Source organism: Salvia hispanica, chromosome 1 (genome assembly GCF_023119035.1).
Source record: "Salvia hispanica cultivar TCC Black 2014 chromosome 1, UniMelb_Shisp_WGS_1.0, whole genome shotgun sequence".
Classification (NCBI taxonomy): Eukaryota; Viridiplantae; Streptophyta; class Magnoliopsida; order Lamiales; family Lamiaceae; genus Salvia; species Salvia hispanica.
Genome location: NC_062965.1, coordinates 13702871 through 13717635, shown reverse-complemented (window position 1 = coordinate 13717635; position 14765 = coordinate 13702871). Strand labels below are relative to the sequence as shown.

The 14765-nt window shown below is 35.3% G+C and overlaps 3 protein-coding genes across 3 annotated transcripts; 1 reads left to right on the top strand and 2 right to left on the bottom strand.

Moving 5' to 3' along the window:
* Positions 1 to 2659: 2659 nt before the first annotated feature.
* Positions 2660 to 7136, bottom strand: LOC125187631. Its single transcript, XM_048084255.1, has 6 exons — positions 6844 to 7136; positions 6339 to 6755; positions 5831 to 6195; positions 5013 to 5739; positions 4645 to 4810; positions 2660 to 4075 (listed from the first exon to the last, which is right to left on the bottom strand). Exons 1-6 carry the CDS (start codon positions 7134 to 7136, stop codon positions 2660 to 2662), a joined length of 3384 nt encoding a protein of 1127 aa, XP_047940212.1.
* Positions 7137 to 9022: 1886 nt separating this feature from the next.
* On the top strand, positions 9023 to 11380 carry LOC125201740. Its single transcript, XM_048099979.1, has 5 exons — positions 9023 to 9183; positions 9880 to 9940; positions 10037 to 10109; positions 10316 to 10372; positions 11144 to 11380. Exons 2-5 carry the CDS (start codon positions 9909 to 9911, stop codon positions 11231 to 11233), a joined length of 252 nt encoding a protein of 83 aa, XP_047955936.1. The 5' UTR covers positions 9023 to 9183; positions 9880 to 9908; the 3' UTR covers positions 11234 to 11380.
* A 225-nt stretch (positions 11381 to 11605) lies between these two features.
* Positions 11606 to 14467, bottom strand: LOC125191707 (wall-associated receptor kinase 2-like). The gene is made up of 3 exons (XM_048089118.1): positions 13520 to 14467; positions 13043 to 13222; positions 11606 to 12961 (listed from the first exon to the last, which is right to left on the bottom strand). The coding sequence occupies exons 1-3, from the start codon at positions 14442 to 14444 to the stop codon at positions 11754 to 11756; spliced, it is 2313 nt and encodes a 770-aa protein (XP_047945075.1). The 5' UTR covers positions 14445 to 14467; the 3' UTR covers positions 11606 to 11753.
* Positions 14468 to 14765: the final 298 nt, after the last annotated feature.

Here is a 14765-nt window from a genome sequence, read left to right as displayed (position 1 = left end):
CGTGTTAGGATTGACAACCATAATCTTGTATTCAACGTTTGCATCGCATGAGCATAAGCTAGGCGACTCGTTCTATCAAAGTAATAAACTGTGCAAAATGATGTATAACCAAAATGATGTATAACCAAAATGAGGTATTTTAGTTTGGAATTTATATAACCATAACTGTGAACGCACATCCTGTGACATCCATGACCCAAAATGATGCATCATTTTGCATATTAAAATATTTTTATTTACCATTGCAGTTTTATATAGTGTTATTTGCATAATAAATATTATCTCAATATATATTACTTTAAGTATTAAATAGTTAATTAATTTAAGTGTATACATATAAAATAATGCGAATGTGTGTGTGCATGAAATTATTATTTTAAAATATATTTATGTGTACGTGTCTTAGTATATGTATGTGTAATAAAGTGTGTACGCTTGAGAGTATTTTTGTGAAGAAAAATATATATGTATACACCTAAGTTATTATTAAAAGTAGAAAAGTGATGGCATTTTTGGGGATATGTATTATACGTGTAAAATCATTTTTCTTATATGTTGCATGTAGGACATGTCATTATTAATAAATAACCCAAACATTAAAATACTTTATAAGGATCTCAAATTATATCAATAGTATATAAAATAGAAAATGTAACCATTATCGGCTTAACCGACTTTGAGAGCCCGTTTACATATATATTTGTATAGTGAAACAAAAAAGGAGAGGGAGAGAACAGAGGAGTTAGGAAGAAATAAAATTGAGGGAAAAAAAAAAGAATGAAAATAGTTTCTGACCACTCCGGCTATACAAAGTTTCAGATAAGAAAGGAAATTTGGATGTTTGATTACTTGTTGTCATCAGGTGGGTATAAATCACACTTTTAATTTTACATATTTTATGTGATTGATTGCTATGTGTTAAATTAGAGTGAATATTTGAATTATATGATGTGAGCTTGAAATGGTTATGTGTTATTTGATATTGATGGTGGAATATTGAATATGTGAGTGCTGCTAAGGATATATTTTTATATAGCATTAGAATTATTTGCATCATTGGATTAAAGAAGATATGTGACAATCTTGCTCTGGATCTGATATACAATGGCAAAAGACCTACGGGTCATATACAATGATAATGGACCTACGGGTCAAAGAAAATATGCAGAGAGGGGCCTTCGTGGAAAGGTCAAATAATTAAAAAGGAACCTGCAGGTCGTATACAATGGAAATCTCGGGCAGATACCAGGCTTGCTCAGTCACAGAATATTAAAAAGGATCATCGAGACATATGCATATGAATATTAAATTGTTCATGATATTTATTACTTTTGGTGATATATTTTGGTGAAAGAATGTGTTTGATACTGGTGTGTGAAATTAAAGGTAAGATTTATATACACTGAGTTGTGGCTCATATAAACCACTATTATTTTTCAGAAATAAGATATCAGTAAAGCTTTTGGTTGACGTGAGTCATAGGAACTGCACGTATCATCAGGTTCGGCGGCTGACGCGTTTTGGCAACCTTCTCCTCTTCATCATTTTTGCATGTAGATAAACGTGTGGTATATAGAGTGGTGAGAGGGTCCCACTACGGTTTAAAATATTTTGCAATATGTACTTGATAAATGTTGGATTCTGAAATTATACAATATATGTGTTTTCGAAGTAGACGTGTGAATTATTTTCTTTTTAAAATTTTGAATTTATATATAGTAAGTGCATACGTCAAAAGGGTTGAGGTGTGACACATCCCTGGGATTCCCTTATCTCTATCGTTTATCTCCGTGTTTTATTTGCATTTAGTTGTTATTTGCTTTCTATTGTTTTTAGTTTTCAAAATAGTTTTCAAAATCTTCCGTTCTTCCAGATAGTAATTGAGTTCTAGTAGATGATAGACACTTTGTGTTTGTCTTCCCCGTGTTCGATATCCGGTACTGACCTTTAGCTATACTATATATACTCTGTATACTTCCATATTTATTTAGTGCTAATAAAAAGTGCATCAATACTTTATCTACTTTTTTCCTATTTCCCATATTTTACTTACTTTTCCTCCACTTTTATCTTATTTTACCTACTTTTTCTACTTGTCTCTTACTTTACTAATTTCTCATTAAAACTCATGTTGTCCATCAATGCGACTATTTTTTTTTACGGAGGAATATATACTTTTTTATGATAATTGTAGAAATATAATAGTATAATATTCAAATAATAAATCAAAATATATTTTCAAGTTCATTTAAAAAATAGGAGTAATTATTGGAGTAACTTTTAAAAGTGAAAAAATAATGAGACTGGCATATTATGAGAACTAGTGTCAACACCCGTGCTATGCACGGGACATAAGATTTTTAAAATATGTGTAAATAAAGATAAAATTGTGTGACGTCCGATGAAAAAAAAGATTATAAGTAAAAATAAATATATAAAACAGATAAGAATATAAACAATATGCAAAAAAAGGCAAAAAAAATAATAACAGGCTAAATAGAAAAAGACAAAAAACTCAACAAAATATTATATACAAAACAGTAATAGTTCATAAATTTTGGAAAACCTCTTTGTAAACAACATTAACAGTCGAATCACCCCTACTATCAACATCCTCGTCTTTACAGACCAAAATCTTCAGACCTGCACGACTCGTGACTCAAGATATAGCAACATACAACTGTCCATGACTGAATACTGGTTTTCGTAGGAATAACCCAACATGAGCCAAAGATTGACCTTGACTTTTGTTAATGGTCATTGCATACGACACAGCCACAGGGAATTGCCGTCGTCGTAATTTGAACGGCAACTTTGGATCAGAAGGAATTAAAGACATTCGAGGGATCAAAACTTTATGCCCAACATTATGCCCAGCCAACACTTGAGCCTCCAGAACATAATCACCTAATCGTGTAATCAGTAATCTTGTGCCATTACATAATCCGTTCGAGTGATCTATATTCTTTAGGAGCAGCAACAATTCATGATTAGGTGTACCTGAACACTTCAAGTTGTTCAAAAACTCAACTGAATGTAGCGCAGCTAAACCACCCGATGTCGAATCTGAGTAAGCAATACTATCGGAGCTCAAATAAGTACGACCTTCAGACTGATCCAACGACATCATGAATTGATTAACCTCGTCAACAATCTCCAACGTAGGAGCAAGTATAGCACGATCACGCAAACAACCGCTCAACTCTTCATGATTCATATAAGATGGATATATCTTGGAAACAATTGTTTTCAACGGATCACCAGAATCAGACAAAACAATGTCAGAAGGAAGACCAATAGACACTTCACCGTCATTTGGACCACCAAGAACACCATCCCCTATCGAAGCAACCCAAGAAGAAAATTCCTTCAAACGTTCCGCTTCATCACATGATGCAACACTCAACAGTCTCATATTTTTCGTAAGCCTCAAAACCGTACAATACTTCCAAAGGTAAGAAGAGTTGATAACAACATTCACAACATCTTGCCTACTACCCTTTGGAACAACAGGCAAGATTTGCCTAAAGTCACCACCAAAAACAATAGTTTTTCCACCAAATGGTTTCTGCATACTACCCTCATCACATACACGCATGATATCTCTAAAGGTCCTGTCGACAGCTTCAATCGAATGTTTATGAACCATCGGAGCTTCATCCCATATGATAAGCTTAGCTCTAACAATGAGTTCAGCAAGCGCGCTCCCAGGTTTTATGCTGCACATGGAATCTTCATCAACAATGATGGGAATCTTAAAGCGAGAATGAGCTGTTCTACCTCCAGGCAACAATAAAGAAGCTATGCCACTGGATGCCACATTTAAAACAATATCACCCCTCGAACGAATCCCGGCTGACAAAGACCTCCATATGAAAGTTTTACCAGTACCTCCATAACCATAGACAAAAAACATTCCCCCAGCATTTGAGTCAACGAATGACATAATAGTATCATGAACATGAAGTAAGTCCAAATGTTCTCTTCCCAAAGCTTCACGATCATAACACAACTCATCGCAAATCAATCTATTTTCAAACGTTTCAAAAAACTCAGATTTCGGATAAGGCATACCCTGGAAATCACGCAAACTTTTTCCAACATTTAACAACAACTTCTCAATCTCCGCCAAAGCAAAATTTTGGACATCCTCGTCGCTCAGCAACAACCCTACAATAAATAGTACTCCCTCCGTCCCGGCTAAGATGACACATTGCTTAGCCGGCACGGGATTTTAGGAGTTATTGGTTAAAGTGTTTAATTGGAGAGAGAGAAGGTGTGTGTAAGTATTAAAGTAGAGAGATAAAGATAGATGGATATTTTAATAGGAGTGAGAAAAAGTGGTTGAGTGTATTAATTGGAGAGAGAAAGTTACCAAAAAAGGAAATGTGTCATCTTAGTTAGGACAAACTAAAAAGGAAAACGTGTCATCTTAAGCGGGACGGAGGGAGTAATTTATTATTATACTAACAAATATTATTTAAAATAGAATAAATTACAAAAAGTGAAATAACTTATATAAAAAATACCTGGAAGACTTCTCAATTTTCTTTGATTATACAAAACATCTTCAGATAAATATTTCCAACAACTTCGCCAAACAAAATCCGGTCTAGAAATAGAATCTGAAGTCAACAAACTAACAAATAGCAATCTTATGGAATGGACAGAGGACCAAAATGATGCCTCAATAATGCCATCAACATATTCCTTATCATCATCCAACAATCCTAAAGCAAAACAGGCATCTCGGAATGTATCATACTGAACACCATTCACACGCCTAATGTCTTCATACGATGTAGCTCCTCTAACAATGTTCAACAAACATCTCAAATAATAGATATCACCAGAACCAGGAGGAACATAAAACAACCTCCCAATGGAGAAACGTTGCTTTCTAGGTTGCCAATGATCTGTTTTCCAGACAAATTTGGTAGGAAATTCACCATATATGAGATTACGACCCTCGGAATAAATCTTATTTGCATCCATCCAACCCAAAAACTTACTCTGATTGAAAAGTATTCCGGTTCAAAACATTATCCAATCGGTCTCTCTCATCAAATATAACGCTCTGCTCATTAGGAAGGTGAAAACTTAGTCTTTCAACAGACGGATCCTTATACTGAACCTCAAACCCCAAAATTCTCCAAGCAGCTTCACAGGACGAAATATATCTGCAATCATAGTACAAACTAATTTCATCCTGTACTTGATCAGAACCATTTGGGCCAGACTGGAAAAAAGATGTAGTCACGCGATCGTGGCCTTTATTTATGTACTTAAACAAATACTTGATGGATCGCGATTGATTGCACCACTCGACATTTACGTGGCCACCATATTTCATAAGTAGTGCACGATTGTGTGGAACAATGTATCTATTATCCAAGGGCACCCCATCTTTCATAATAACACAACCACTGTCTCTACGTCGGTAAACAGGATAACCTTCATCATCAAACGTTGTGGCAACCACAAATTTTTTCGGAAAGTATTTTGAACATCTTCCATTCCGCATGCAAGGAGAAGATTTTCGAACAACACCACATGGACCATGCACCATATACTCTTGCACATTCTTAAAATATCCCGGATCAGATACTGGATCAGGAATCTCAGCAGAAATAATCTCATCAATACGTTGAGGCCGAGGTTGTTTATCCTTATTGCTTAAAAAAAGCAAAATGTGTGAATGATGCAAACCACGCTTCTGAAACTCAATTGTATACACCACTGCAAAAATTTTACACAAAACATTTATCAAAATACTAAACTATAAACTTAAAATATTAATATAAAAAATATTCAATAAATGTTATCAAACCTGCTTTCACAGCTCCGAAATTTTTTTTGGTTTTAAGATCTCTTACAAAACTATCCAACTTTACTTTAAAAATCCTACATACAATATCAGGACGATCATCTGATTTTAAGCCCCTGGCTGAAAGAAATCTAACAATCTTTGGCCACTTTGGATTACACGTAAAGGTGATAAACAAAGATGGGTAACCAACCCATCTACATATGGCCATAGCATCTTGGTAATTCTGGATCATATATCTTGCACCACCTACAAAACTGGATGGCAAAATGATTCGTTTGCCATGCATAGAACCATCTGTATCACCTCGAAGTACAGCCTCTGCCAAACCACTATACATTTCAGCACACAATTTTTTCTGCTGCGTTCTGACAAACAATAAACGTCCAGTCTCAACCATGGTATAAGCATCAACAACAAATTGTTGGAATAATCGCCGACCATACAAAATAACAGAACACTCATCCAGCCTATCATGCAATCGGTATGAAAAAAACTCTTTTGGGCTAACTCTCTTTCTATTGCCCGAAGAAGTGCCAGATCCTGATAAACCAATCTTTTTTCACTATATTGATCCTCGCCGTAAGCAAAAAGCAAAGGATACTGCAGTGCCAGATAAGAAGGATGCAATTCATCAATACGCTGCAATCGACCAGATCTATTTTCAACAATAATATCCCTATCACCCAAGGCTTCATCAAAATCACCAACCACAAGAACATCAATCTCAGAAATAGTAGGTAGGTTATAAGTCCTACCATCCCTACCTCTCTTGCCAAGCAACCTTAAACTCACATTCGGGAGATTTTCTTGATTAATTTTTTCCTTTACCATTCGGAACGTTTTGACTAAAACATTTTCTTCATCCAACATTTTTTGCAGATCAAACACTATTTCCGTATGAAGATTATTGATCTCACTATGCCCCCTGAAAAATTATATTCGAATAAAAAAAAATTGTAAAAAATTTAAACAATATAATCTATACAAATTAGGTCCCAAAAAAATAACAATACCTCACAAATTTTATTCTATTGTTTATCTCATTTTCCGTATCATAAATGTACAGCTGAGCAAACTTCGGGTCGCAGCCAACTTCTGGCAATAAACTACCCATTAAATGGTAATTTTGCCCATGCAAACGAAATATAGGTGGAGAATTACCAGTATTCACGCTATTATCAACCTTACCACCCAATGACGTAAATCCAAACATAGAATTGTATGACCGAATATTTTTCAAATAGTGAGCACTCTTCGAGTTATTAGAGAACATCAAAAGAGACAACGCTTGAGGCGGAGGTAACATATTAGGAATCTTGATTTTCCCATTCATACAACAACCTGAATATCTTGGATTATGCACATTACTTGGTTTGCCAATACGTTCCTCAAACCAAAAAAAAGCACCACAATGTGAACAATTAAATACACCATCACCAATGTCCCAATATTCTACAAAATAAAAAATATTCTTTTAATAAAATAGAAATATATTAAAAATTAGAACTAAAGAGAATTTAAAAATAATTTTAAAAAATAAACCATCAACGATAAATATTTAAAAAAAATTCAGGCGTTACAAATTTACTCCGTCATGATTTACAACAGACGAACAAATGATACTTTCAGATCCCGTGAGCAAAGAAGCTTGATCAACCTCAATACCACTCATAGCTATAGAACTTTGAATAGATTCACCAACATTGGCTACAAATAATGAAAGCAAATGACCCGTGAATAGCTACGTTATAACAACGTAGTGTAAATAATTAAATTTATGATGGACTAAACTAACATAATATTAAAAAAAATAAAGAAAAAGACTAATTTCCACAAAAATAATAAGACAACTAAAATATAGAACCATGTAGATAACAAATAATACCATTCAATAATTGTCAAAGATTCGTAAATAAATGTTAAAATATTGAAAAAATAATTTTACAATTTTAATCCTGATAATTTCAAAAATCTTTATCCCAATCAAACATATGAATATTTAGTTCTCGTATACTAATATTTAGTTAATATAGGATAACAAATAACCGCAAATAATAAAACTAAGTAGCCCGATAAATATAACTCTACAACCCAATTTAATTATTAGACACAAATAACACAAACAACACAACCCAACTAAATTAAATTACAGCCCAATTATTAATAGAGAAAAGCCCAAAACAAATAAAAAGGCCCAAAAATTTTACCACTAAAATTAATATAAACTCTGTTATCAATATCAATTAATGTTAATAGTTAAATTAATTAATCTTAATAGATAATTGAAATTTAAATAAACATAAAATTTGACCTAATAAAATAAATCTTTTCCTTTATGCTAGCTCTCTCTCTCCCTCTCGACGAAACCCTACACCGCCGCCTCCATCTCCGTCCGCCAACGCGACCCCGACCACCTCCGCCATAGCAAAATTCCGACAAACAGAAACCCAAATCCCTACAACATAATCCCCAACCTCAGGGGGTTCTAGATAGCACAGATATTTACCCCAATCGCAGAGAACGAACCTACCAAATCTGAAAATTATGAAGAATGAAGATCGGCGGAAATGAAAATTTTGAATTTATATATAGTAAGTGCATACGTCAAAAGGGTTGAGGTATGACACATCCTGGGATTCCCTTATATCTATCGTTTATCTCCGTGTTTTATTTGCATTTAGTTGTTATTTGCTTTCTATTGTTTTTAGTTTTCAAAATCTTCCGTTCTTCCAGATAGTAATTGAGTTCTAGTAGATGATTGACACTTTGTGTTTGTCTTCCCCGTGTTCGATATCCGGTACTGACCTTTAGCTATACTATATATACTCTGTATACTTGCATATTTATTTAGTGCTAATAAAAAGTGCATCAATACTTTATCTACTTTTTTTTTATTTCCCATATTTTACTTACTTTTCCTACACTTTTATTCCACTTTTATCTTATTTTACCTACTTTTTCTACTTGTCTCTTACTTTACTAATTTCTCATTAAAACTCATGTTGTCCATCAATGCGACTATTTTTCTTTTTACGGAGGAATATATACTTTTTTATGATAATTGTAGAAATATAATAGTATAATATTCAAATAATAAATCAAAATATATTTTCAAGTTCATTTGAAAAATAGGAGTAATTATTGGAGTAACTTTTAAAAGTGAAAAAATATTGAGACTGGCATATTATGAGAATCAACATTTAAAAGGTTGCGAAGGTATAAAAGAGAACCCCCAAATTCAGAAATCAAATCACGCGGCCTAATTCCTCTCCACCCTCGCTGCTCTCTCCATCGCTGCTGCTCAACCTGCCTATTGCTTCCGAATTGCCAGCGCTCGTCGAATTTGCTGGTTGGTACAGACATCCCCTTTTCCAAATTTCTCTTGTTACTCCATATAGTAATTGTATTTACACATGCAATCCGTTTAAGCTAAATTGCTAAATTTTTAATGATTACGCCTTATCTGATCCTCCATAGTTTGTTTGTGAAGCTGGATTATTTATTGTTAGAAATGGAGTTGGACACAAATTAATTCAAATTTATGTGAGAATTTCATGCTTCAGCATCATAAGCTTAAATGCACAGTGACACTTCAGTGTGCTTAAACAATTCTCAATTCCAAACATGAAGATGAATACTAGTAGCTCGGTTTGTTATGAAATTTCAGAAATTTCTTTGTTTTTTTTGTTTGGAATCGTTTTTTGATTGAACTAATTGTATGCTCGCCCTAAATCACCTAATCATGTTGTGCTCATTTTTTCATCATTTGGGTTTCATATTAACCTTGGTTTTTCATTTGTACTTTTCAATCAATTCTTCTATTTAGGTTGATCATCTAATCAATACATACTTGGAATATTACTTATTCCCTATCTGGCTGCAGTTTGTCTTCTTCGATTATAACTTGGCACACTTCATCCTACAAGTTTTTTTTTTCAGTTCCACCTATTTCCCTCGGTATATGAACAAGTAAAACTTAGATAAGTGGGGATTTTGGCACGGACACCACTAATAACTGTAATTGCTGATGCAATGGGAGTTCTCTTCAGGTGCTAGTGTTTTGAATCTCTACATCAACATGGATCCTAAGCACTCGGGAAACGTTCTCAAGTATACTTTCTTTGCCTGATTAACCATTTTGTTTCACCTAATTTCTTATTGATATGCTAAAAAAACTGCTCTTATTTGGTTGCTAATAATTGCCAGGCATCTGGAGAAGCAAAAGGAACTCTTGATGGAAGCATACAGGTCGATGTCTCATGAACTTCGTGGAATGCAGGTACTCCCTTTCATCTTGATTTCAAACTTTGCCTCTCTGAAGTCATTGTATTCAAATAGTATTACAAAATTGTCACTAATTTGCATGTGATGAATGAAATTATTTGTTGCATAATGTAGGCTTTAATGCTATTAATTGTAGAGTGGTATATATACAATTATACATGGTAAAGAGGAGGTGCTGACTTAATTTGTAAATATATGTAGGTAGAGGAAGAAATGTTAATGCGCAAGTATTATGAGTTTATGACTGCTCAAGAGAAGGTATGATTCTTTCTTCCCTCGCATTACTATTTTGTGAACATTATTGATTCGCAAGGATCTTTGTGCCTTGGTTTAGTTAGATGTTCTGGTAAGTTCTGCATTATGTACTTAGGTTTCGGATTGCTTTTATTACATATTACACTGAATTTGACTTAGAATATCTTGTGTGGTGATGATCTTGGAGTGAAAGAAAGTATATGTGTTGCATCTTTTGTTCTTTCTTGCATATATTATCCATGGTATGACCATATGAGTCAAATTGTATGGCAGTTGATTTCTCTAATAATTTTGGTATCATGCTTGTTAAGATTATCCATTCTCCCATGAAGCACCATCTTAATTTATTCAAGAATCTAAATCAGAATGATATGGTTGCAGTTTGATATATGAGGGCAACAATCAGAATGAACTTTGGCAGAACGATAATGTGCCCCTACTCCATTCTCTAAACATTCGGCCAAGTAAAGGATTCTTGAGAGTATATTAGGTTCAAAGGCTCTACACTTGCATATGGCTACAAACTTGTTTAGCTCGAGCAGGTTTAGAAATGGTATATCAATATTTGAATTTACCAGGACAATAACTGCTCATTTATGTTTACATTAGGGAAAGATGGTGTCTGCATTGGTATGAATATATCATATCTCAGCTAGTACACAAAACTCCATAATTTCATTGCTGGAAGTTGAGAGTATCTCCTAATAGTGCTGTTGTTAACTCATGCTACTCATTTTAACTTCATAGCTAACTGGAAAAATGGGCTTTCTGCAGAAAACTAGTGCCGATGTGAAAGAGAACGAGAACGAAGAACCTAGTGAAGCTGGAGCATTGGTTGTTGCTAGCAAGGAAGAACAATCATGAGCCTTATGGTTTAATCAAGAATGACTCTTCTCAATCGTAAAGCAGTATTACTTGTGCTGCATATATAATGAAAACAACAGAGTATTATGATGTAACAGATTATAATAGATGGATCCAATTTAATAAATATTATATTTATATTTTATAGAGAATAATGACTATTCATGAACGAATTACTTGAAAAGTCAAGTTGACCTTCTCAAATGAAATTATGACAATAATATTACTTGTTGAGACTTCACATCATAGTCCCTATATTATTGCGACAAAAATGACAAAAGTAATGCCAAATTACGTGCAACAAATAAATTTTCACAATTAATGGCTCAAAAATATCAAAACAATTAAGTGGGCCACCTAAATTGATATTTGTAATTGCGTTTATATTCTGGCATCATTTTTGTTCGAACCTACATTTGACCAAGTATAGGAGCACTAAATTGCATCGAATGGAAATAAACAACTTACTTATTCACAATAAATGAATATACATACTTAATTCCTATCTATTCAAATAGTTTCATCTTCCTCCATGCATTGGCAAAAGAATATGATCCCTGGAGATGCTGTCATATCCCACACTTGAGCTCACATCCCCATTACCAAGGTGACTCATTCCATCATCAATTTGAATTAAAGACTCCATCTCTTCTTCATCTTGTACATTAATTCGTGCCCAAGAGTGTTTTCCTCCGAGTATTAGCCCTTCGAGCTCCATCGCTACCTCCTTCATGCTAGGCCTATCTTCGCCTCTCACGTTCAAACACTCTTTCGCGAGCGTAGAAACAACAGCTATTTGCTCCATATTTTCCAACCCCACGATATTTTTATCAAGAATTTCAAACAAGAGGTCTTGTTTGAGTACGGAAAGGAAATAGTTGGCAAGACTCTTCTCCTCTATCGGCCTATCAAAACTCAATGCTCTTCGCCCTGTAACTAGCTCCAACAGAACAACTCCAAAACTATAAACATCGCTTTTCTCTGTCAATTGGTTTGTTTGCATGTATTCAGGATCAAGGTATCCGAAAGTCCCTTGCACCATTGTTGATAGTTCTGCGAGATCAACGGGAACCAACCTGGAAGCTCCAAAATCCGACACCTTTGCTGTGAAAGTATGGTCTAAAAGGATGTTGTCCGGCTTGACATCCCTATGTATGATGGGAGTAGAAGCTGAAGAGTGAAGATATGAGAGAACCTCAGCAGTTTCTGTAGCGATCCTAAGACGCGTGTTCCAATCAAGAGAGCGCGCCTTAGCCTTATTGTGCAAGTGTGAAGAAAGGGTGCCATTGTTAATGAACTCGTAAATTAGAAGGGGAACATCGGTCTCCAAGCAACAACCAAGCAACCTAACTACATTCCTATGGTTTATCTGAGATAGGACAACAACCTCGTTGATGAACTGCTCGATTTGTGTGGGATCAACTCTTATAGACCTCTTGATCGCAACTGTTCTTTGGTCTGCTAGCATGCCTTTGTACACAGTGCCAAAGCCACCTCGGCCAATGATCATACTGTCGTGGAAGTTGTTTGTCGCCTTTTCTAGCTCATACGAACTGAAAATGGTGACCATCTCCGGTGAAGCTTCTCTCCTTGCAAGTTTCTGTTGCAACATATGTCCGCCGTTTTGGAGAAAGAATTTATGCTTGGTTTTATTATGTGATCTCCGCTTGAGTTCCAAGTAGAGGAGGATGATGCCAAGTAGCAGAGTAATGATCCCACATGCAACCCCTGTTTGTTTGTTTAAAGAAGCAAAAATTTGAGTGTATGTTTCAAGAATCCAAAAATAAAAGTGTGTTAATGTATAATTACCAATCAAGACGTAGGCAATCTTCATATTGTGCTTCTTTTGGGAAAGAATGCATCCATCTTCACCTCTTCCATCACCATCGTGTTTATCTGGACAGGAACATGTATAAGTCCCTTCTTCATTCTTGCAGTACTCCTTCATGGTGCAATTATTTCGATTCGTATCCGCACATTCATCAATATCTGTAAACAAGAGCATGTATGTAGTTCACTAGTCATGATCAAATAGTATACAGTAAACACATGTAATAAGTACTCCATGTGTCCCAGTTTTCCATTTCCAAACGCACATTATTAATTGTCTCACTTCACATTTAATGTTTTTAGTAATGGACCCTACAAACTCACTATATTCACATTTTATTATAAAACTAATATTATTCGCATTCCACTAATTTTTTTCACATAATTTTCTCTACATTTTTTTAAACCCGTTTAGATCAAAGTGAGACCGATATAGGGGGATAGTGAGAATAATACCTATACATCCTACATGTAGGTAAGGGTTTCCTTCAAATCCGTCCTTGCAACGACAACGATAGCCATAGCCGTTTGTGGGCTTGTAGCACTCAGAGTTTGCACTGACGCAAGCATAGGTGGTGGCGTTGCTCTGGGCGTCCTCGCATGTGGCGTTACCGATGGCCCAATCGACCACCACAGGAAGGCTTGTAACCCTTGACAAGTTAGTGAGATTATCCCTTGAAAACTTGAAGGCAGACTCCTCAACAACGAAAGCATAGCCGCATCTGTTGAAGCCCCAAACATCGGTATAGTTGGAATAGCTATTGACCTCAACTTCCACCCTCGACACATTCTGGGGGATGGGAGTCTGGCAGCACCCCACTCCGTTGCACGACCCTTCCGTCAGATCAGCCCGGGAGCTGCACATGGCGGTGCAGCCCGTGGTGAAGTTGCGTCGCAGCCTAGTTCCCGAAACCAAGGCGACTGCATCACACCCCACGATTGTGAACTTGTTTGCAGTGTTATTCACTGTGAAAAACCTGCCTAGATTTATCCACGGAGTGTTGCGAAAGGAGCTTGTGCCGTTTCTATAGTAGCAATCACTGGCTATGTACTGCATCAATCTCATCTGGCCATCTAGGTTTATATCTGTGATTTCGATTGTCGATTCATCCCCCCAGAATAGCTTTGGACGATCGGAAGCTGTGTGGCTGCAAGTGACTCGGAATTGTATAGTGACGTAGCATTCTTCTGTGGTGCCGAAAGGGAAGGGTATTTGTATGTCTCCGCAAGTATCGTTGCAGTTGGGATTAGGCTTAGCTATTGGGAAATTGTAATGAGGAGATGAAAATGCTAGTAGCGTTGGTGAGGAGAAGGCTAATATGAAGATGATCTTCATCAGATTTGATGTCTGCATATTGATGAATATCTCAACCATCGTCATGCTTGTATTATACTATATGTGTAGGTAGAAAATGTGGACATAATTATTGAGCAAGTCAATGGCCGTCTGAGTCTTCAATAATATTCTCACCTAGAGTTTATTTTTTAAACATAACTAACGTATGCATCCATTTGTTGTACTATCACTTTTACTTTCTATTTTAAAATTATAAAAAAAATATGGAATGGGTCATCAAAGTTGAAATAGAATTATGACAATCATTTATGTGAACACATTTATAAAACAAAAAAAGGGCTAATATAATAGTCAAAAAATACATTATAACCGCCAACATTGTATGTCTTTTAGGCTGCAATCAAA